This window comes from Chanodichthys erythropterus, chromosome 6 (assembly GCF_024489055.1).
Source record: "Chanodichthys erythropterus isolate Z2021 chromosome 6, ASM2448905v1, whole genome shotgun sequence".
NCBI lineage: Eukaryota > Metazoa > Chordata > Actinopteri > Cypriniformes > Xenocyprididae > Chanodichthys > Chanodichthys erythropterus.
Window position 1 is genome coordinate 11,366,577 of NC_090226.1, and position 21,671 is coordinate 11,388,247.

General features: G+C 35.9%; 1 protein-coding gene across 2 annotated transcripts; it reads left to right on the plus strand.

The window, feature by feature from the left end:
• The first annotated feature begins 2,120 nt into the window (after nt 1–2,120).
• lactbl1b (lactamase, beta-like 1b) lies at nt 2,121–20,155 on the plus strand. Of its 2 annotated transcripts, XM_067387252.1 has the most exons (8): nt 2,121–2,138; nt 6,407–6,476; nt 9,812–9,962; nt 12,725–12,831; nt 14,489–14,646; nt 16,717–16,964; nt 18,847–18,952; nt 19,177–20,155. In XM_067387252.1, the coding sequence occupies exons 2-8, from the start codon at nt 6,414–6,416 to the stop codon at nt 20,153–20,155; spliced, it is 1,812 nt and encodes a 603-aa protein (XP_067243353.1). In that variant the 5' UTR covers nt 2,121–2,138; nt 6,407–6,413. The 2 variants fall into 2 exon arrangements, with proteins under 2 accessions (XP_067243353.1, XP_067243351.1); XM_067387250.1 differs by lacking the exon at nt 2,121–2,138 and having other exon boundaries at nt 6,414–6,497.
• The last annotated feature ends 1,516 nt before the right edge of the window (nt 20,156–21,671 follow it).

The following is a 21,671-nucleotide window of genomic DNA, read 5'->3' on the forward strand; positions in this document are numbered from 1 at the left end:
GTAACGCGCGTATGATGCAATTGACAGGCAACTCCTCACACGTCCCGGAGCCTTGGTTAAAATTGCAATTTTCTCACAATTTACAAATAGTTGGAAACATTTGGGATACTGTAAGTACTCAGGTGAACAAAATATATAACACTGGCCTAATGGTTTTTGGATATTTTACTGCAAAAATATTACATATTGCACCTTAAGGAAGTAGTGGAGAGAAATAAATAAATAACTTGCAATGAACAAACCAAGGCTAGGCCAAGGCTAAGCTGTGGGAACCATTTTTATAAGAATCAGATGGTCATTGAAAGGGCTGTGGTGGTCAAGTGTGCTCTCTGAGGCTGACATTCCATAATTTTTGTATAAATTCGAGACTGTAAAATGTGCATCAATGACATGGAACGTTTAGCCTTCTACCTGAGATAACCTGATTCTTCTTCCCTACTGCATCATGTGGACACATCCAAACTATACTTCATTTGAATATTGCATTTTTGTTCTCATTTACAAAGGTGCTTTTGTTCAATTCCCTTTTTTTCCTCCTCATTGCTACTCTAAATCTGACAGCCCCCCAGTTGCCTCTTTAATTCCAGTCGTTAAAGGACCATGTTTTTATGCTAAGGTATAAAGCCTTTTCACCAGTCTCTTGAGCTTTTAGTATCCAGAAGCCCTGTGAACATGTTCTTACATTTTAATTGCATCTTATAATTACTTGCAGAAAACATCATTTGGTTTGAAAAGTTCTTCTCTTACAAATAGATGTAAAAAATGCCACAACCACACATGAATCTGCTTTTACATTTACATGCTTTTAACAATACCAGACCATTAGTCCAGCTTCTCTTTTAGTTCATTACAAATGGCCATATTTGGCTGCAAATAATGCATTTGCTCATCATTACATGTCAATACTTTGGAACAAAGAGCCCAGCTGACCACCTTTGTGTATCTTTGTCCAAAGATTGATTGCCATTTTCACACGAGCATGCAATGTTCATTATAATTTGTTTTCATCTCTATCCACCTGTAAAATGAACCAGGAGAGGAAAATAAAGCCCAGAGTGGATGGCAGACGGTCAAATCATTCACTAGCACTCTTAATATTTTCAGCATTGCTTCCCTAGCAACATGATTAAATCAATGAGGACAGTCATAGGAATGCATAAACCCATCCATGTGACTTGGGGATGAAAATCATGATTGAATTGAACAGTCAGAACATGAGGGATACAGGAGAACTATGTGACACCCCTTGGATAATGTGCCTGGTTATTGTCTTGATAGCTTTTCCCAGTTTGTATATGTGGAAATTCATTTTCACAAAGCCTTCGAATCAAGTTATGCATCAAACTCTCTGCTTAGGTGATCATTCTGTCTATAACAGCAGGTTAAAGTGATTGTGTGAACTTGAATATCTTGTTTTATGTATAGTCATGGTTCAAGTGTGTAGAAAGAGGGAGCTTAAATGCTTTTTGAAGATCTCTTGTGCTATAAAAAACATAGCTAGCTGGGATGCACTTACAGGTTCTCAGCAGTCCTTATTTTTCTTGTCTTCACTATTTTCTGTTTATTTCCTTTTATACAGTGTGCTCAAACTGAGAAGAAGACTACATTGTTGCTCTAGATATTGCGTGTACATGTTAGACAATCAATAAATCCACTTACATTACAAATGAAATCTTTATCTAATGGAAAACAAAGTCAAGTGAATGAACTGTACCCAATATTTTTCAGTGACTTGGATATATGAGAACCTTGTTAATATGGTGTAATTGCTTTAGATACAAATAGATTGTGTCTTGGTTTGAAATTTTGTCAACTAATGCAGTGCATTTAATACACTTCTAATTGGCTTAAGTGTCCAAATACTAATGAAGCAGCATTGCTGTTAGGCCATATAGTGACATCTTTTGCTGTGTAACACTACAGCTCAATCTTTATGCTGCCTCTTCTCCATTGTTGGCAGATGTTGCAGATGGCAGATAATCCAGAATCTTGGGTCTGATGCAAGCTGGATTTATCCATGGCCATGATACCAACATCTGTCGTGACTACACAGTAAGCTAGCTGAACACGGGAGAGCGTGGAGTGTGAATATTCCTTCATCGTCAAAGAAAAAGAGTGTTCCTAAACCTCACTTAGGGGTAAGTTCATGTTAAAATAAATGTATTTATTGCAGTTTGTTTTTATGCAGCTACAATAGAAGAAAATGTGAGGATGTCAGTTGTGCTATACACAATTATTCTAATTTAATGGACATAAGTACCATTTTCAATAGCAGTTAATTTCCAGAGAGGAAAAAAATAACAGATATTGATGTTGTGATGTATTTATAAAATAAGGACAGATCATACTTATTTTAATGCATATTCAGAGATTTTTACATTTAAATTGTAGCAATAGTGAATATTCTTCACTGAATATTTTATAACTTTTAAGTATTTGTTTAGCATACGCTTTACTTATTTCTCCGTTAAAATTTGTAAATGACAGGACAAAATGTGATACAGAAGAAGTGGACCAGATAGTGGACCAGCATTACTGAAGCCAGTAGGAAACAGCAAATCATATTTAATCTCACTAATACCCTGGGTTTATGCTTTCTAACTGGATGAATTTTGAGTATTGCATTTGTCATTGAAAAGGGTTTATTTGCATCACTTTTCTATAAAGTATATGTTTTGGTTTTTTTTCTGTTGAAAAAGGTAACGTTTTTGCTCATAAAAGTATTGCATGGTTAATGCATGTGAATCCCAGAATTGTCAAAATTCTGCCTGTGGGCCATGAGGGAGTATGTCTGAAGTGAGAAGCTGGCAGATGGCCTCTTATATGAGCCACTGCTGTATATATTAAGCTGGTTGCTCTGTGACTGCGTTAATATAATATTGTGAGTCAGCCTGCAGGAACAGTGCCAAAATAATGGCCGTTTATGAAAAAAATGATATGAAGAGGCGAGTTTGTATTCATATTTCACATGCACAGGCTTCCCTGGTGCTCAAATTATCAGTCAGAGTGAGATTTGGATCATCAGATTTATCTGTATGGAAAGAAAGAACAGGGAACACAAATCACATCATCACTGAAACTCTGCTCTACATAGAGAATTGCATAAAGGCATTTACAAATGCATAATTCGAAATGGCCAAGCAAGGAGGGAAACAGTGTCTGTCAGTATTACTTCATTTAAATTAAGTAATAATGTTTGGAATAGAATACAAGCTTACAGCATATTTTTTTGTGGATTGATTACAGTGCTAAGCGTAAATGAGTACACCCCCTTTGAAAAGTATAATCAATATCTCAATGAACACAAAAACAATTTCCAAAATGTTGACAAGACTAAGTTTAATATAACATCTGTTTAACTTATAACTTGAAAGTAAGGTTAATAATAATATAACTTAGATTACACATTTTTCAGTTTTACTCAAATTAGGGTGACGCAAAAATGAGTACACCCCACAACAAAAACTACTACATATAGGACTTTGTATGGCCTCCATGATTTTTAATGACAGCACCGAGTCTTCTAGGCATGGAATGAACAAGTTGGCGACATTTTGCAGCATCTATCTTTTTCCATTCTTCAAAAATGAGCTCTTTTAGAGACTGAATGCTGGATGGAGAGTGATGCTCAACTTGTCTCTTCAGAATTCCCCATAGGTGTTCAGTTGGGTTCAGATCAGGAGCCACTGAATCACTTTCACCCCTCTGGTCTTCTTCAGAAATCCCACAGTGGCCTTAGATGTGTGTTTAGGATCATTGTCATGTTGGAAAAGTGCACGACGACCAAGGGCATGGTAGCATCTTCTCTTTCAGTATAGAGCAGTACATCTGTGAATTCATGATGCCTACAATGAAATGCAGCTGCAGCTGTCACAGGAAATAGTCACCCCAGTTTGGATTTCTACTTCTTTAGATAACTGCAGTGAACTTGCATGCCGATTTTCTTCAACCCTTCTCATCAGAAGACGCTCCTGTTGAGGTGTTAACTTCCGTGGACGACCTGGGCGTCTCTGTGAGATGGTTGCAGTTCCATCTTTTTTTTTTTTTTTTTTTTTTGTACCACTTTTGCGACAGTTTTCTGACTGATAAGTAAAGCTTTGCTGATCTTCTTGTAGCCTTCACCTTTCTGGTGTAAAGAAATTATTTTCTTTCTCAGGTCTTGTGACATTTCTCTTCCATGTGGTGCCATTGCTGACAGCATGAAATGGGAAGGGTTTTTAGCACCCTTTTATAGTCATCTGTCTGCTGGACACCTGTGTAATGAATAATTAGACTCACTTGTGCTTGAATTCTTGTTAAATTAGACAATTGTAGTCTAAAATTTAGCTTTGCTCCAGAGACTTTCAGTGGGGCATCCTCATTTTTGCATCACCCTAATTTGAGTAAAACTGAAAATTTTGTTCTCTAAGACTAAGTTATATTATTAACCTAACTTTCATGTTATAAGTTAAACAGATGTTATATAAAACTTTTTGGAAATAGTTTTTGTGTTCATTGAGAAAATGTTACTTTTCAAAGGGGGGTGTACTCATTGACGCTGAGCACTGTAAACAAGTCAAGGAAGAGGTTAAAAATTGGTGGAAATTACTTGCCACAATGGTTTAACTAAGAAATATTAAGTGTAGAATATGAAATATGCAGTGTGTTCTGTTGTATACTGCTCATTTTGGCAAGTAATAGCTCATTTTGTTATTTTACACAAAAATGTATACAATACTGCAGCAATATAGTATAATATTCTGAACATATAGTCATTAATATTGCATTTAATTACGTTTAAACAACTGTACATGCACTGTTAGTTTCAGCCAAACAAAGGATGCATATGGATTCCCATTTCCCAGGGCAGATTTACATAAGGGGAGCATCCATGTGAAAGACACTTGTATTTTATTATTAGCATGTCATTAAACACTTCCTGGTGTGTCTATTTTCACGAAACACATTTGTAAATCATTTTAAATTTAGACCTCTCTTGTTGTGACCACCATGTTATAGTAAGGCTATTGTCCAGCCTCATGTCATATTGAATTCATCCTCTTTGAAAAAGGCATGCATCAGTGACAAGGCGTTTTGTGAGCCATACAGACAGATAATGAGCTCTTGGGGACTAAAATAACACCGGTCCATTTACTATGCAGTATCAGTTTTTGAAATCGTGTCATTCTAATGCCAGTGTCATTAGCATTGGGTTTTAATTGGAAATGGAGGTGCGATGAAGCACATCCTTTTTAATTGCTGTATGTGTTTGAAAATAGCATGTTTACCGTTAAATGTTAAGTAATACTTCAGTGCATGTTGTGTTGCGTGATTCAGCTTGTGAAAAACAGTGATTCACTGAAAAATGTCCTTTTTTTATGTGCTAGGCCAAACGCTATCCTCTCAGGACAATGACTCATCTGCAGAACAACAGGTTTTGTTCAGATTTCACCCTGAATTTATATGAATGTGAGAAAAGAACAGGCCTTCGCTGGGCATGTTGAGCCCTCAGGACCCTGAGTGTGAGACTTTTTAATAGATGACGTTCACATATAACTCTCATGATGTGAAGGCTCATCAGATATGTGCTATTGTTCCCTGAGCACAATAGACTGTGTAGACAGTCAGAGCCCATATAAGAGCGATGTGGCGAATCCTTGAGGGCTAAAAGGCACGATTGACTGCCCAGGTTCAAAAGATGTGAGCCACGTATAGATGAGATGATGTACTGCATGTCTTTCTTGTGTTGCGTTAACAGAGTAGAACACAGTAGAAGACCCACTAGAGAAGCATTTATTCACAGGTGGCAGCTGCAGATAATAGAAAGAATGGTGAAAAAAATGACAAGCTTTCAGCTGAATAACACCTAGACGTGAGTGAGGAGCACGTGCAAACCATTTATAGGAAAGTGCACTATTAATGTGAATGTGTGTCTTCCCCATCCTTTGTGATTTTAATTTATTTTATTGTATTGTATTTTAGAGAAATTGCCCATAGGACAAAGGTAGTAATGTTTTTTGTAAATGTCAGTACTATATTCACTCTAAAGTTGCACTGCATGACATTTTTGCAAATGTTGTTTGTTGGTTGATTGATTGGTTGTTTATTTCTATTTATTTCGTTTACATGTTTCTACATATTAGTTAAACCAGACGACCCACCAAAAATATCAAAATGATTTTTAATTTAGAAATTAACATGCTCATCATAGAAGAGGTGTATTCATGTCATTGTATGAATAAACTGTATTTTTATGTATTTTCGAATAAAATAATAGATAGGACAAAAAAAATGAGCATCAAATCATTGGCCTATACAGAAATCCTCCTGTTTGTTCTCCCACCCTAAGCTGAAATGAGATCTATGCCTCTTTTTCCATGTAATTTGACAGAACCAGTGAATTGTCTTGTATTTTCCGCTTTGGTAGAGTAAATATGGGAGAGACGGGGAGCAAGGTGGTCCTGAGGGAGACATCTGTGGACGGAGTCCAGCCCCAGGTAATCTCCATACAGATTTCAGTTTCACAGCCCACACATATTTTACTCTGCAGAGAAATTGTGCATGGCCGAATACAAACACAAATCCTTCTCTAAAAAGTAAACAGCAAAGACTAAACAATTAGATTATGGCTTCTCTTGTTGAGTCACAAGCTACGTACTAATCCTTTGATGCATCATTGTTTAGTTCATGACCATCTGTACTTATATTTTCATGCGAGTGTGCATGTGAGGCTCATAGTATTTCACTGTCATCCCATTAGCAGTCCCTTTTGGTTCACTCAAACTCACTAGCTGTGATGCAGGTTAGGCTACACAAGTGGGATCAAGTTGCACAGTCTCTCTCATTATTCCTCAGAATATGAATTTTCATGCTTTACGTTATTACTTGAGAGTGCCAAAACAGACACTGAAAGGTTTACATGGGAAACCTCATAGGACTATCCTCTTGTTACCCTCTACCGTATTTAAGTGCAGTGTTCAGGTGCTGTTTTTCTCCTGTAATTTCTCTAATAAAATAATGGGTTCTTTATTTTATTTTTTCAAAGTTTGTCATTTTTTGTAACTTTGGATAAAAACATTTTATTTTATTTATTATTTTATTGTTAAGAGAAATTTCTCATAGGACAAATGTCATATTTTTGTACCTTTAGGTGAAAGCATTTATTTTTTATTTAATTTTATTAAAAAACAAAAACATAATTTTGTTTTATTGAGAAATTGCCCATAGAAAAAAGGTTGTAATGTTTAATAATTACAACCTTCAAGTACTTCACAAAACTTTTTCCAGCACTTAAAACTCAAAAGTCTGATTATTATCCAATTTCAATGTTGTTTTTAATGTGATGAACAAAAGTTTTGAGATGTAGGAAAACTAACAATGAAAAACAAAAACTTTTATTTTAAAATTGAAAAAGACATTAAATTACCACTATAGCTAGCAGAATAGTGATCAGCAAACATTAATATAATATTGAAAAAATCATTTTTTTCTTTGTTTTGTCTTTTTTTTAAGTATGTAGGAAAAGTCAGAAAGTCTCATGAAAAACAAAAACTTTTCTTCAGATTGCAAATGAAATTAGACATTGAGTATGTGACACAGAGAGTGCTTCCTTTATAATTACTGAAGCTGTCAGCTCAGCCAACACAATCTCACACCAATTCGTGAGTATTTTACAAGGTGGCTAAATTATACAAATTATATGACCTCACTCGTACGTTGTAAATAGACACGGCAGTGCCGTTAAACATGACACGAATATAACAACCAGATCACTTTAATTTACATACTTTTCTGTTTTATTTAACAATGCAAATGATATGTTACACCACTTATGCACAAAATTTTGTAATTTTGGATTAAAGAATTTATTTTATTTTCTCATTTTATTGTTCAGAGAAATTGCCCATATGTAAACAGATTTTTGTTTATTTATTTGTAAATGTCAGTGCTATACTCGCAGTTGAGGATTTATAAGTGATGGTACTTTCTTTCATTCTGCTGGCAAGCCCTGATGCTTCTGTTAATCCCAATGTTTAGCCCCAAATCCAGGACTTGGTCAAATCACATCTTGGTCCAATCACATGTCAGGGTCTTTAGATGAGTGGAGTGCAGTACTGTAGATTTAGCACCTGCTAATGGCCTGATAAAATTTGTGTTTGAGAATATCTGCCACAAGATGACTCTGAGTCACTTGACTAGTGCTAAATGTAGATGATATGTGACCCGAATGTTCTGCATTCAAAAACAGTATATCCTTGTGTCCCTTATATAACCTATCCTGCGTTCCCCTGGGGCATGTCTCCTTGACGACGGTTAACTTGATGGCACTAAATGCTCTTGCAAGATGAAGTCTTCATGTCTTGTCATCTGTAGTCTTGAGACAAAAAAAATTATAAAATCTCACGAGATTTGAAGTTTGATTCTCACTACATGGGAAGTCTGGTAGTTTGGAACAGGGAACACCGCACAATTGCTGAAAGCGGGAAACAGCAGCCAAGTGAATTGCTTTGCAGGGATTAAGATAAAGAACCGCCCTGGTCTGATGGGGTTTAGAGGGGTAAATCTTGGGATTACAATGTCAGGTCAGGCGCTGTGGTGGGAGAGGAAATTTAATTGTCAAAGGGAATCTGGCAGCTAGGATTATGCTACAGTCAGTGTGGAGATGGCAGAAGTCAGGTCTGTGTTTACCCATTGCTACCTCGGTTGTAATTACCATGGAATGGGGTTTTCCACTTTAGAAGAGCAGGAATTCTATACAAAATCTTCACACTTTCTGATAGGGACAACTAGTTGAAACAGAACTATATATAAGCACAGTGGAACAAATGGAGCTGTACGTGTGGTGAGTGTCCTTATATTATTTATTCTTGTTGTACAGATACTTGGTCAGCAACTACTTGCAGGATTTACATCATAATTTGTTCTCCTTGGCTAACTTTGTCAGTTTAATTTTGATTGTTTGGTTTTTTTATCTTGCAATCATAAATTATAACATTTTGAATGGCTCACAGCATGAAGAATGGAGGATCCCCAGATGCACACTGTGCTTCATTTTCTCATTTATTGTGAAATTTTGATTGATTGCATTGGGAAAACGCATCTTCCATTTTAAGCATTTTAAAATAATTTTAAAATAACTGTGTTCTATTTGAATATGTTTTAAAATGTAATTCATTCCTGTGATGGCAAAGCTGAATTTTCAGCAACCATTACTCCAGTATTCAGTCACATGATCCTTCAGAAAACATTCTAATATGCTGATTTAGTGCTCAGATATTATAATCTTATTATTATTATCATCAATGTTGACAATTTTTTTGCTGCTTTATATTTTTGTGGAAACTCTGTTAGATGTTTTCTTAGTTCTTTGATTGATAGAAAGTTCAAAAGAAGAGCATTTATTTTAAAAAGAAATCTTTTGTAACATTATAACTGTCTTTAGCTTGATCCAATTTAATGCATCCTTGTTGGTTCTTACTGAACTGTTAAATAATAGTGTATCATGGTTTCCACAAAAAATAATAAGCAGCAAAACTGTTTTCAACATTGATAAGAAGAAATGTTTCTTGAGCCCCAAATCAGCATATTGGAATGATTTCTGAAGGATCATGTGACACCGAAGACTGGAGTAATGATGCTGAAAATTCAGCTTTGCCATCCCAGGAACAAATTACATTTTTAAATATGTTAAAATAGAATTGTAATAAAATATAATTATCATCATTTTCTGTTTTACTGTATTTTTAATCAAATAGACAAAAACTATATAAAATGTTACATACATAAAAATCTCCTAGCTTTAATTAATTAATTTTTCTATTCATTTTTAAAGCCAACGCCAGCACTTGCCATAGACGGTTTAACCAAAACCAGCAAGATGAAGGTGAAATGGACCCAACTGGGCCTGGTCTTTTTCTTGCTGCTGTCCATCATTATGACTGGTTGCTTCATTTGGCAGTACCAGCTGCCCAAATTAGTGACAGGTGAGTGAGCTGTGCACGGGTCATGATCAAGACTTCTGCGTGAAAGCCTTCAGTTGCACTTTTCAATTTTTCAACTAAATAAGATAGAATGAAATCTCTTTCACATTTATATAAATACTTCCTACTAAATATTTATAACTATAAAAAATGTCTGGTTTGGTGTCAGATGTGGTGTCTTAAAGGTTACACAAGGTGTGATTAGTAGATCCTATTACCTGCTGTCTCTGTGAGTGAGGATTGATTTAGAATGCTAAAGATGGAAGGCTGTCTTCTTTTCTAGGTGAAAGTGCAGTGGAGCTACATATTTAAAGCAGTTTTGTGCTGCTTAATCTACAGACCACAGGCCATTACGTAATGAGGCAAATTCACTAAACCACACTCCAGTTTAACCAGGCGTTATGTGTGCTGGGTTATCAATAGTCCAGGGAGCATCAAACATGGTTATTATTGTTAACTAAAACTAAAGCTATTAAAAACATTTTGTTGATTGAAATAACGCTAAAATAAAATATTAATATTATGTGAAAAATGTAAACAAAACAGAAATTAGAAATTAGAAATTTTAAAGTTTAAGTTGAAACACTAAAATTACTAACTGGAAAACTAAAACTGAGATAAAGCTAAAACTGAAATAAAAATAAATTAAACCTGAATAGTAATGTTAAAAAATTAAACTAAAAGCTGAATGTATAAAACTGAATAGCTAATTCAAAATATTAATTAAAACTATAATAATATAAAAAAAATTAAAAAAAATAAAATAATACTGTATCTAAATAAAGTAATTGTCATTCTTTTCGGTGTAAACAGCTCCTTTCTATGAAGGGCTAATGTTAAAATTCTTTGTATTTTGTCTAAAATTAAAAATAAAATACTACAAAAATTAAATTTGTCAGCATCACAGCATTTCACGGTGCTTTGTGGGATTTTTAGGGAGCGAATGTTTCAGTGCCCTGGAAAGATTTTGCGATTGATATAGCCCTCAAAATGGCCGAGTCCCTGATCAGTGCCATGACTACTGAACTAGGGAGCTGATTGAGACACAGCCAGTGTGTCTTCAGAAAAGCTGGAGAGTAGGATTCAAGTGCAACATAGAAGTTTATTAACAAAATAACAAAATCCATGCATAGTAAATACAGACACTGGGCAAGACAGGTAAAACAGAACTGAAACAACGTACGCTATACATCCACACAATGGACAACACCAGACACTGAACAAAGGAAACACTGAAACAAGAAACACCTGGGCATTCAGTCAAGGAAACCAATAACATAAAAGGACTACAAAGTAACTACAAACCTGATTCCAAAAAAGTTGGGACACTGTACAGACTGTGAATAAAAAAGGGATGCAATAATTTACAAATCTCATAAACTTACATTTTATTCACAATAGAATATAGATGACATATCAAATGTTGAAAGTGAGACATTTTGAAATGTCATGCCAAATATTGGCTCATTTTGGATTTCATGAGATCTACACATTCCAAAAAAGTTGGGACAGGTAGCAATAAGAGGCCGGTTAAATGTTAAATGTACATATAAGGAACAGCTGGAGGACCAATTTGCAACTTATTGGCCAATTGGCAACATGATTGGGTATAAAAAGAGCCTCTCAGAGTGGCAGTGTCTCTCAGAAGTCAAGATGGGCTGAGGATCACCAATTCCCCCAATGCTGTGGCGAAAAATAGTGGAGCAATATCAGAAAGGAGTTTCTCAGAGGAAAAACTGCAAAGAGTTTGAAGTTATCATCATCTACAGTGCATAATATCATCCAAAGATTCAGAGAATCTGGAACAATCTCTGTGCATAAGGGTCAAGGCCGGAAAACCATACTGGATGCCCGTGATCTTCGGGCCCTTAGACGGCACTGCATCACATACAGGAATGCTACTGTAATGGAAATCACAACATGGGCTAAGGAGGACAAGTACAACCCAAGTTGTTATCAGCGCTCCATTCAGGAGCCTGCATCTCTGATGGTATGGGGTTGCATGAGTGCGTGTGGCATGTGCAGCTTACACATCTGGAAAGGCACCATCAATGCTGAAAGGTATACCCAAGTTCTAGAACAACATATGCTCCCATCCAGATGTCGTCTCTTTCAGGGAAGACCTTGCATTTTCCAACATGACAATGACAGACCACATACTGCATCAATTACAACATCATGGCTGCGTAGAAGAAGGATCCGGGTACTGAAATGGCCAGCCTGCAGTCCAGATCTTTCACCCATAGAAAACATTTGGTGCATCATAAAGAGGAAGATGCGACAAAGAAGACCTAAGACAGTTGAGCAACTAGAAGCCTGTATTAGACAAGAATGGGACAACATTCCTATTCCTAAACTTGAGCAACTTGTCTCCTCAGTCCCCAGATGTTTGCAGACTGTTATAAAAAGAAGAGGGGATGCCACACAGTGGTAAACATGACCTTTTCCCAACTTTTTTGAGATGTGTTGATGCCGTGAAATTTAAAATCAACTTATTTTTCCCTTAAAATGATACATTTTCTCACTTTAAACATTTGATATGTCGTCTATGTCGTATTCTGAATAAAATATTGAAATTTGAAACTTCCACATCATTGCATTCTGTTTTTATTCACAATTTGTACAGTGTCCCAACTTTTTTGGAATCGGGTTTGTACAAACTATCACAGAAAACTGGAAACACAACATAAAAATAACAGAGAACATTTAACAATTTTTTTTTCTTTCTTTTTATATATTTGTATAACTGTGTGTCCATTTTTAAGATGACAATGGCGGGGAAAGATCCAAATCTGTGAGAATGTGCCCTCGCTTCCCAGAGCCCACACCTCTGGAGCACCCCATCCCCACTTTGAAGGAGGCACTTGAGAAAGTAAGCATGTGAAGATTGAACACTAAACCCTACACTGCTCAAACATCATTATTTTTTTATTTTTTTGCAATGATTTTGTCCTGTGTAGGATTAAGATACATGCCTGATCTGCTAATTTACTTTCTCCTTATTCAAAAACTCAAGTCCACTTACTATATATTTATTATGTCATGATTTCAAAATGCCCCCTCGCTCTTTAAACACCATTAGAGCAAAACACTTGGCTGGAGCTAGCCCACCTTATAAATGCTGTTCCTCAGTCTTTACCGGTGACCATTAACAGCATGGAACGCTTTCATTACTCTTGAGAGTGGAGGTAAAAATAATTTACTGGCACCTTAAAAATATGTTGCATGAAATGAAATTATAATGCCAGCTGTGGCAATCAATGTATGCATTAAACAGAGAGAGCCACACAATTATCCTTGCTTAGTTTCACACAATACTTATAAAATGCTCATTTTATTCAAGATTACAAAATATTCAGCAGTTTAGCTGGCATTAAGAGTGATGATTTATAGAATACGTGCTTTGAATAAAAAATCAATGCTCTCAATATTTTAAAAATGTATTTAAAGTTGACGTATGTAATTTCTGTGCCACTAACACCACCAAATGGAATCGCAAAAATAGTGACTGTTTACAAACAGGTTTCCTGACAGACTTCCCCCATCTGTCATTGGTCAGTCAAACAAAGTCCCGCCCCAAATCTCAAATGCCATTGGTTGAGCTGAATCTGTTGCGTAGGTCTGGGCTGCGTTCAACCCCGACAAAATGTTGCAAAGCGTTTTTTAAATGGAAATGATGGTACATTTTGTTGCTGATTGGGCTGACATTTAAACATATCTCAAACGTTTAAATCAAACGTATCTCAAACCCCGTTGCACACCATTTCCAGGAAACATGTTGTCCTACCTGGAAACCGTAGCAAAACGTTGCGCACCAGTTTGAGCTTGAACATGGTCAGCATTGCAAACAGAGCATTATTTTAATAGCCACAGTGAGATTTCAGGGAATTGCTTATACTTGTCAGTACTGAGAATATATACTACCGTTCAAATGTTTGGGTTCAGTAAGATTTTTGTTTTGTTTTTTTAAAAGAAATTAATACTTCTATTCAGCAAGGAATATGTAATGATCAAACGTGACAGTAAAGAAATTTATAATGTTACAAAAGATTACTTTTTTTTCTTTTTTTCTTTTTTTTTACTATTTCTCCTGAACTTTCAATTATTTAAAGGATCTTGGAAAAAAAAATATTAAGAAGCACAACTGTTTTCAACATTGATAATAATAAGAAATGTTTATTCGGCAGCAAATTAGCATATTAAATACGATTTCTGAAGGACCATATGACTGAAAACTGGAGTAATGGCTATTGAAAATTCAACTTTGACATTGCAAGAATAAATTACATTTAAAAAAATATTAAAACAGAACAGTTAATTTAATTTAATTTAATTTAAAATGTTTTAAAATATTTTAAATTGGAATAATATTTCACAATATCACTGTTTATTTTGATCAAATAAATGCAGCATTGGTGAGCATAAGCATTAAAAAACCTTACTGACCCCAAACTTTTGAACGGTTGTGTATTTCAACAAACCATTTCTGCCGTATAAATTAATTTAATAATGTATTGTCATTCGTCTAGGTTGACGCACTGCTGCGCAATAGCATCAACCCCATCAGTCTGCCCTCATTGTCAGCTATTGTTACTTACAATGACACAGTGCTGTGGACAGGGAACTTTGGCAAGAGAAATGGTAGTGATCCCAACTCTGCACCACCAAATGAATACACCATTTACAGGTACATCTTATGTTATTATATAATATATTTCATTGAATGTATATTTATGTGTTATATCTTTTTAAAAAATACATGTTTATGTATTACTTATTTTAGGCATTGCATTCAAAATACTCGCTCATGGTTGACAGGAGATATGATAAACTTTCCTCTGCAGTACACGGATCATCCTCATATGAAGGAGTCAGGCATGGAGAGGGGTGACATTATCATAATTACCAATTAAGTGTCTGTGTGCTTTTTTCCCCTGCTCTTGAGGATCCTTGATTCGGACCCATATAGCTGCAATCATTCAAGCATCATTGCCTAAGAACTACGCTGTTCTTTTTCACTGAAGAAGCACGCATTTAGAGGCCAATGATATGCATAGATTGATTTAATCAGTCTGAAACTAATTCCAAGTTGCTCACTTCTAATTTGTGAGTGAAGCTGTCATTGCAAGCACAACAGCTTAATATTGTTGCACTTTCAAAGTGGACAAAAGCAAGCTTGTTTCCTCTGTTGAAAGTCATGAACTCAATCAGTGTTTGTGTCAGTAAAACAAATGAATTGATTTTGTGTTGTGTTTTACTAATACTAATGAAACTAATGATGCAGGCACATATCCACTTGTGCGTTATATTCATTTTTACTGCTTTATCCCTTTGTACGTCTATACTTTTTTCTGCACTGGAAGCTCCTTTCACCAAGACAAATTCCTTGCGTGTGAAAACACACTTGGCATTAAAGCACATTCTCATTCTGATTTTGAAAAAGAACCAGATGAATACCAGCACTACTTTTCCTTTTTGCAGAATAAAGCAAGGAATGTAACATTTTGATCCTTTTGAATATTTCATACCCTTGATTTTCTTCTGAATGCATGTTTTTTCAAAGCGCTATAGACCTGGTAAAGGAGAAGGAGAGTAATCCATGAGAAAACCCAAATAATTCTTTGTGCACAATTAGTGAAATACTTGCATAATTAATAATTCATGTGTTATTTATGATTATTTCCAGGATTATGACTAAGGACTGAGCGTGTTCTGCCAATCAGTATCATGCTATCACAGTATGAATTATATATTCAAAAGGAACTTCTTTCTACTCCATGGTTCATAATAATAGACCTTTTTTCTATTTGAACCACCAAGACCACATTTATATAGTTTATGTACAAAGGCATATATCTATATTTGCTGTCACATCATATTTCTTTTTTGATTATAAAACCTATCCATAGACTGTATTGCTGTGCTGTGTTTAGGCCAAAGATTATTTCTAAAGGTCCTGAGGTATGGTCTTGAATACTAATGATGAGGCTGCTGGTTTCATCAAATCTTAAAAATATATAGGCACTTCCTCTGATTTCTAATGCTACTGAGCTGTTTCTCTCCAGTTCTAGCTGTAAAGGTCATCTTGTACACAACTCAACAACAAAACTCAATCTATTGTAATGGATTGTAGATTGGTTTATGACATTTTCCGAGTCAAGGGTGTTCACAAATACTATATAATCCATCTGTGAGTTGTAAGGTGTTTTGAACTGTGTTTCACTCACATGGATGAGACGTATGTAGGATTTATGAGGGCATACTGTTAAGAGATTTAAGTTTCATAGTTCAAAAGGCTGAGATTGAGCTCATAAACTACTCAAGGTCAGTCTCAGTATCGAGGTCTGACGCACTCTGGGTTGGCCAGTCAATCAATGGCACACAATGCAAACAACTAAACAAGTCAGGAATTTTGAGTAAAGCCAACAAGGCATAATATGATTGCTTTTGGAATTATGACATTTTTATTGAAATATGCCTCCTGTGAGTCAGAACAGGTTTACACTTCCTTTACGTGACAGCTAGTTTTTTTGTTTTTTATGATGACATCCTTCAATGTTCAAAATGGCAATACTTCACTTGACATCTAACCATTTGATTGCTTTTTCGTGATTAATAATTACATGTCATTGCTTCCTGCACCAATGCAAAAGCCGATGTTGTTTTCTCATAGCTTGACTTTTTTCATAAATAATAATAAATCTTATTTTGGTCACATTTGAATAAAGAATCTGCTGTGTGATCACCCCTTCTGTAGGATTGCCAGTATATCCAAGATCTTTCCCACCCTGATGCTGTATCGATTGTGGGAAGATGGCAAGGTGGGCTCCTTGGATGACCCCCTGGAGAAGTATGTGGACAACTTCACCATTAAAAACCCCCTGGGAAAAAGCAGAGACTCTGAGCTGAAATACGTCACTGATGGACTGATATTCCTTGACAGTGGTGAGGTTCAAATCAGATCGTCCTCGGTAACATTAAGGAGAATGGCCAGCCAGCTTTCTGGTAAGTTTCCAGCTTCCAATCTTGTGTCAAGAAGCAATTCCATGGTTGCACAATCACTGAGAGTTGGAATAACAGTCTCTGATCACAGCATTTAATACCCATAGCAGAAGGTCAAAATGAATGTTTCTTTGAACTCAGTGGTGGGCTCACTGTTTGGCCTCAATTGCTGGTGGTAAACATGGACAATTTAGTGGAACAAACGCAAGAGCTCAGAATTGAAAACGAATCTCATTTATTGCAGTTTCACAGAAATGAAAGTAATTTACCTGTAGCAACCAGCCAAATACGCCTTCGCCTATTTGATGTGTATGATTAGATGAAAACTGTAGGGACTGCATCTACAGGGACTGCAGATGAAAATGAACAAGAATGCCTAAATCTGGCACATTTACATAGGAGACTTGTTTCATGTGTTAATTAATGTGCATTGTCCTATTTTAAAAAAGCAAATAAAATAAAAAAAGCTGATATAAATTTAAGTTATTTTCAGCACAAGAACTTTACAGTATTTACTGCAGAAATGTGACAAGAATACACAACAAATAAATGCAGGAAATTATAAAGGTTCATTACATTTTTTAATTAATTTTTAATTTAGAAAAAGCATTTTTAATGATCAACTAAAAAGGTCAACAACATTTTTTTTTTTTTTCAAGAACCTTTTCCTAATTTTTTTTTTTTTTTTTTTTTTTTTTTTTTTTTTTCACCATGTGTTTGGTATACTTCAGTTTTGATGTGAACACTTAGCATGTGCACGATTTTTCCAAGTAAGACGTTCCTGGATCAACATCTTTTGTTGATCCTGGGACAACATTCCCATCTAAAAAACATAGTCCGACTACTATGCCTAAACCTAACCCTACCCATAACCTATCTCTCAAATCAGAGGGAAATGGACATTAACTGTAAACATATCCCTCAAATCTGATTGGTTGATTAGAATGTTCTTAACAAGGATGCTGATCCTCGGACATGTTGTACTTGGTGAAATAATGTTTACCAACCAAACGCATAACCTTTCCATGTATACTCAAATAGTGTCTATAAACACAGGCAGTCGACATACGCAAGTTTCATCTTTGTTAGTTGGCTGCACTATTTCTCTGATTAGCATGTCACATAAAAAAACAAATTATACTTTGGGCATTATAAATGAAAGAGGCCCACCTCACCATGACTGGGCAGGCCAAGTTTCTCTGAATATTCTGAATTATTATTCATTTAAATTTTCATTAGTTAATGTACACTGCCTGTATAATTATTATGCAAGTTGATTTTCTGATCATATATATATATTTTTTCTAGGCACGTTTGACCAATTCCAAACCCAATGAGCATTTTGCTGTTCATTGGTCATGCTTTAACTTTGCAATTTCTAGTATTGCATCCTTTTCATGGGTATTTAATAATTTTTGACTTTTCAGTCTGACTTAAATCTCATTTTGGCTCATTTTATCTGTAAAAGAAACCTGCCTAATAATTGTGCACACATCAATACAAGTCGTTTTTCATTTCCAGCCTTCATGAACCATTATATCACTTATAAGTTATTAAATACAAAAATTAAGATTGGTGTAGTTTGGAATTTCTTAAAATGTGCCTGGGAATAAAAATATGATCAGAAAATCAGCTTGCATAATAATTATGCACGCAGTGTACATGACTAATATTTAGTTTCAATACATGATCTTTTTCACATTTCTGTGGAGAAAGTTTTATGTTCTAAAAGTGTTTTGACCCCTTTAAGAAAAGATGAATTTCCCTTTCCTGAAAATGTTCAGATGATTGAAGCAAATTGCTTTTATTACAAGTAATTACATTACATACAAGACATAAAAAACAACACAATTAAGCATTATTCTCCATGCTGTATTTTTTGCAGGTCTACCCCGAAGACTCCGTGGAACTAACTTGCTGTGGAAAGGGAAGACCAAGGCTGCAATCAGCCTCCTGCAAGATGATGTGCTTGTCGCAGATCCAGGGACCAAGTAAGTTCCGCCACATTAATTTAGCTTGTTTATGTAACCGTATTTGTTCCTGTCAGCTACTTTAAATGAACCTCATTTGGTGTACCTCTCAATTGCTTTTTTTTTTTGGAAAGGTTATGAACCATGACGACAACGATAATAACTTTTCTGTTGTCTCCTAATAACTTGCCTTTGAGGTAAGAAAGAAGACATAACATACTCTTCTCTTTACTTTTCTCTGTTAGATGTCACTACAGCAATTTGGCCTTCTCTTTGCTCGCCCATGTCCTCTCTGAGAGAGTTGTGGGAATCAATTACCAGCGATGGGTCACGGATAACATTCTGGGCAGGTTGGGAATGGAGGATACAGGGTTTGACATCAGCCCTAGTATCCAAAGTCAAATGGCAGTCGGTGTGTACGGCAGTGGCCAAATGGCGCCTCTTTATGACTTGGGGTGGTACCGCCCCTCGGGCCAGATGTATTCAACGGCTGCTGACATGGCTAAATTATCCATGATGTTGCTGGGAGCCTATCACCGCAAGCTATTGGAGCCTGACACCTTAAAAATTATGCTAACCCCTCTGTTCCGCTGCGACAAAGACTACTTCGCCAATCGTACCGGAACGCCGTGGGAAGTGAATGAACAGATCGGATATGAGGTGCTACGCAAGGATGGTGATCTGGACGGCTATTCCGCTACATTCTCTCTGGTGCCTCGGCTTAAGCTGGGCTTGGTGGTGCTAATGGCGGGCACGCGACCGCAGAACCAGGATATAGTGTCAAAGGCCTACTCGTATATCATTCCCGCCATGGAAAGGGCCTTCAGGGAGGCTAAGAGAGTTCTTATTCCTCCCCCCAATCCTACCGCCTACGTGGGCTTTTACACTTACGGCAACATCACGTTTTACGAGATTAAAGCGGGGCCAGATGGTGTCTTGATCATGCAGCAGTTTGGACCTCAAATTGAGGATCTCATCCCTGAGCGGTACCGGACCATAAAATTGAATTACTTAGTGGACCGAGTCTTCAGGGTTGTGTTCGAGAAAGAATATCCCTGTGTGCTGCGTGTCAACACCGCATCCGTGTCCCTGGAAGCACAAGATGGGCAGCTTTTTAACTTTTATGTTTTTGATAAGAAGGGTGTGTCTCCTGGATTCGACGCTCCAGGGCTCAACACATATAATGTGATTCGAATATCCCGCAGACCCACGTTCTCTAACTAAGGATGAAACTTTTTCCCGAAAAACTGTGATCTGAGACATCGGGGCTTTATATACGCGTGATTGGGTCAAATGATAACAGAGGATGGTTACCACTGTCATTGTTTTTCTTGTAATAGCTTGTTTAACCTATGAGGAAATTTCAGCATAACCTATTTTTGCACATATGATCATGTCCTTGTACATAAAGATGTCCTTATATTTTCATGGTCTTCCTTATTATATAACTTGCCATTGTACAGTACCTATCAAAAGTTTGGAAACATTACCATTTTTTCATCTTTTTGAAAGGTTTTGTCTCACCAAGGCTGCATTTATTTAATCAAAAATACAGTAAAAGCAGTAATATTGTGAAATATTATTACAAATAAAAAACTTTTAAAATGTAATTTATTTCTGTGATGCCAAAGCTGAGTTTTTGAAACTTCTTTCAAATAATAATAAAAAAGGTGTAATGTGTCCAAACTTTTGACAGGTATATAAAAACCTTTTTGTACAGATAGCTTTGTACATAAATTATTAATGCTATTTTCTGGATCTAACATTATAAATCATCTACTTTCAAGCAAAATAACATATACAAACAATAGGCTCTTATGGAGACCTTGCTAAATTGGTCCAATTGGTTTTCTATGCAATTGCAACTGAATATGCAGAAATAAATTCTGTTTCCAATGCTTAAATAGTCTTTTATGTAAAATAAGCCTTGTCCCATTCTATGAAGGAATATTAATGCATAGATTAGTAAATCCTCAAAAGGTTTGATTGAGCATGATGAGGTGATGACTGAAAAAATGATTATGAGCATTAAAGCCAACATTTTTAAGATCATTATAAATTCTTATAATGCTCTAACTTTTAGACTTTGTACTTATGACTGCACTTTAAATGCGTTTCTGAATAATATTATAATACTATATACACATTATATTCACTTTATGAGAGTTAAAAGAATGGAATTAGGAGAATGCAAATGAGTTTGTTTTTGTCAATTTTTTGCTTAAAGGAACACTCCACTTTTTTTGAAAATAGGCTCATTTTCCAACTCCCCTAGAGTTAAACAGTTGAGTTTTACTGTTTTCGAATCCATTCAGCCGATCTCCGGTTCTGGCGGTACCATTTTTAGCATAGCTTAGCATAGTTCATTGAATCTGATTAGACCGTTAGCATCGCGCTTAAAAATGACCAAAGAGAGTTTGATATTTTTCCTATTTAAAACTTGACTCTTCTGTAGTTAAATCGTGTACTAAGACCGACAGAAAATAAAAAGTTGTGATTTTCTAGGCTGATATGGCTAGGAACTATACTCTCATTCAGGCGTAATAATCAAGGAACTTTGCTGCCGTATCATGGCTGCAGCAGTGCAATGATATTATGCAGCATCTCTCACAAACGTCTCCATGGTTGCAAGGCACGTTCCCTGTGCAAGCAGGGGCTCACGGGCGCTGCGTAATATCATTGCACTGCTGCAGCCATGGAACGGCAGCAAAGTTCCTTGATTATTACGCCTGAATGAGAG

Coding starts and splice junctions, on each gene's coding strand:
- lactbl1b (XM_067387250.1), top strand. CDS start 6,414: ATGGGAGAGACGGGGAGCAAGGTGGTCCTGAGGGAGACATCTGTGGAC. Junction 6,498..9,811: donor TAATCTCCATACAGATTTCA/GTTTCACAGCCC, acceptor TCATTTTTAAAG/CCAACGCCAGCACTTGCCAT. Junction 14,647..16,716: donor AATGAATACACCATTTACAG/GTACATCTTATG, acceptor CCCCTTCTGTAG/GATTGCCAGTATATCCAAGA.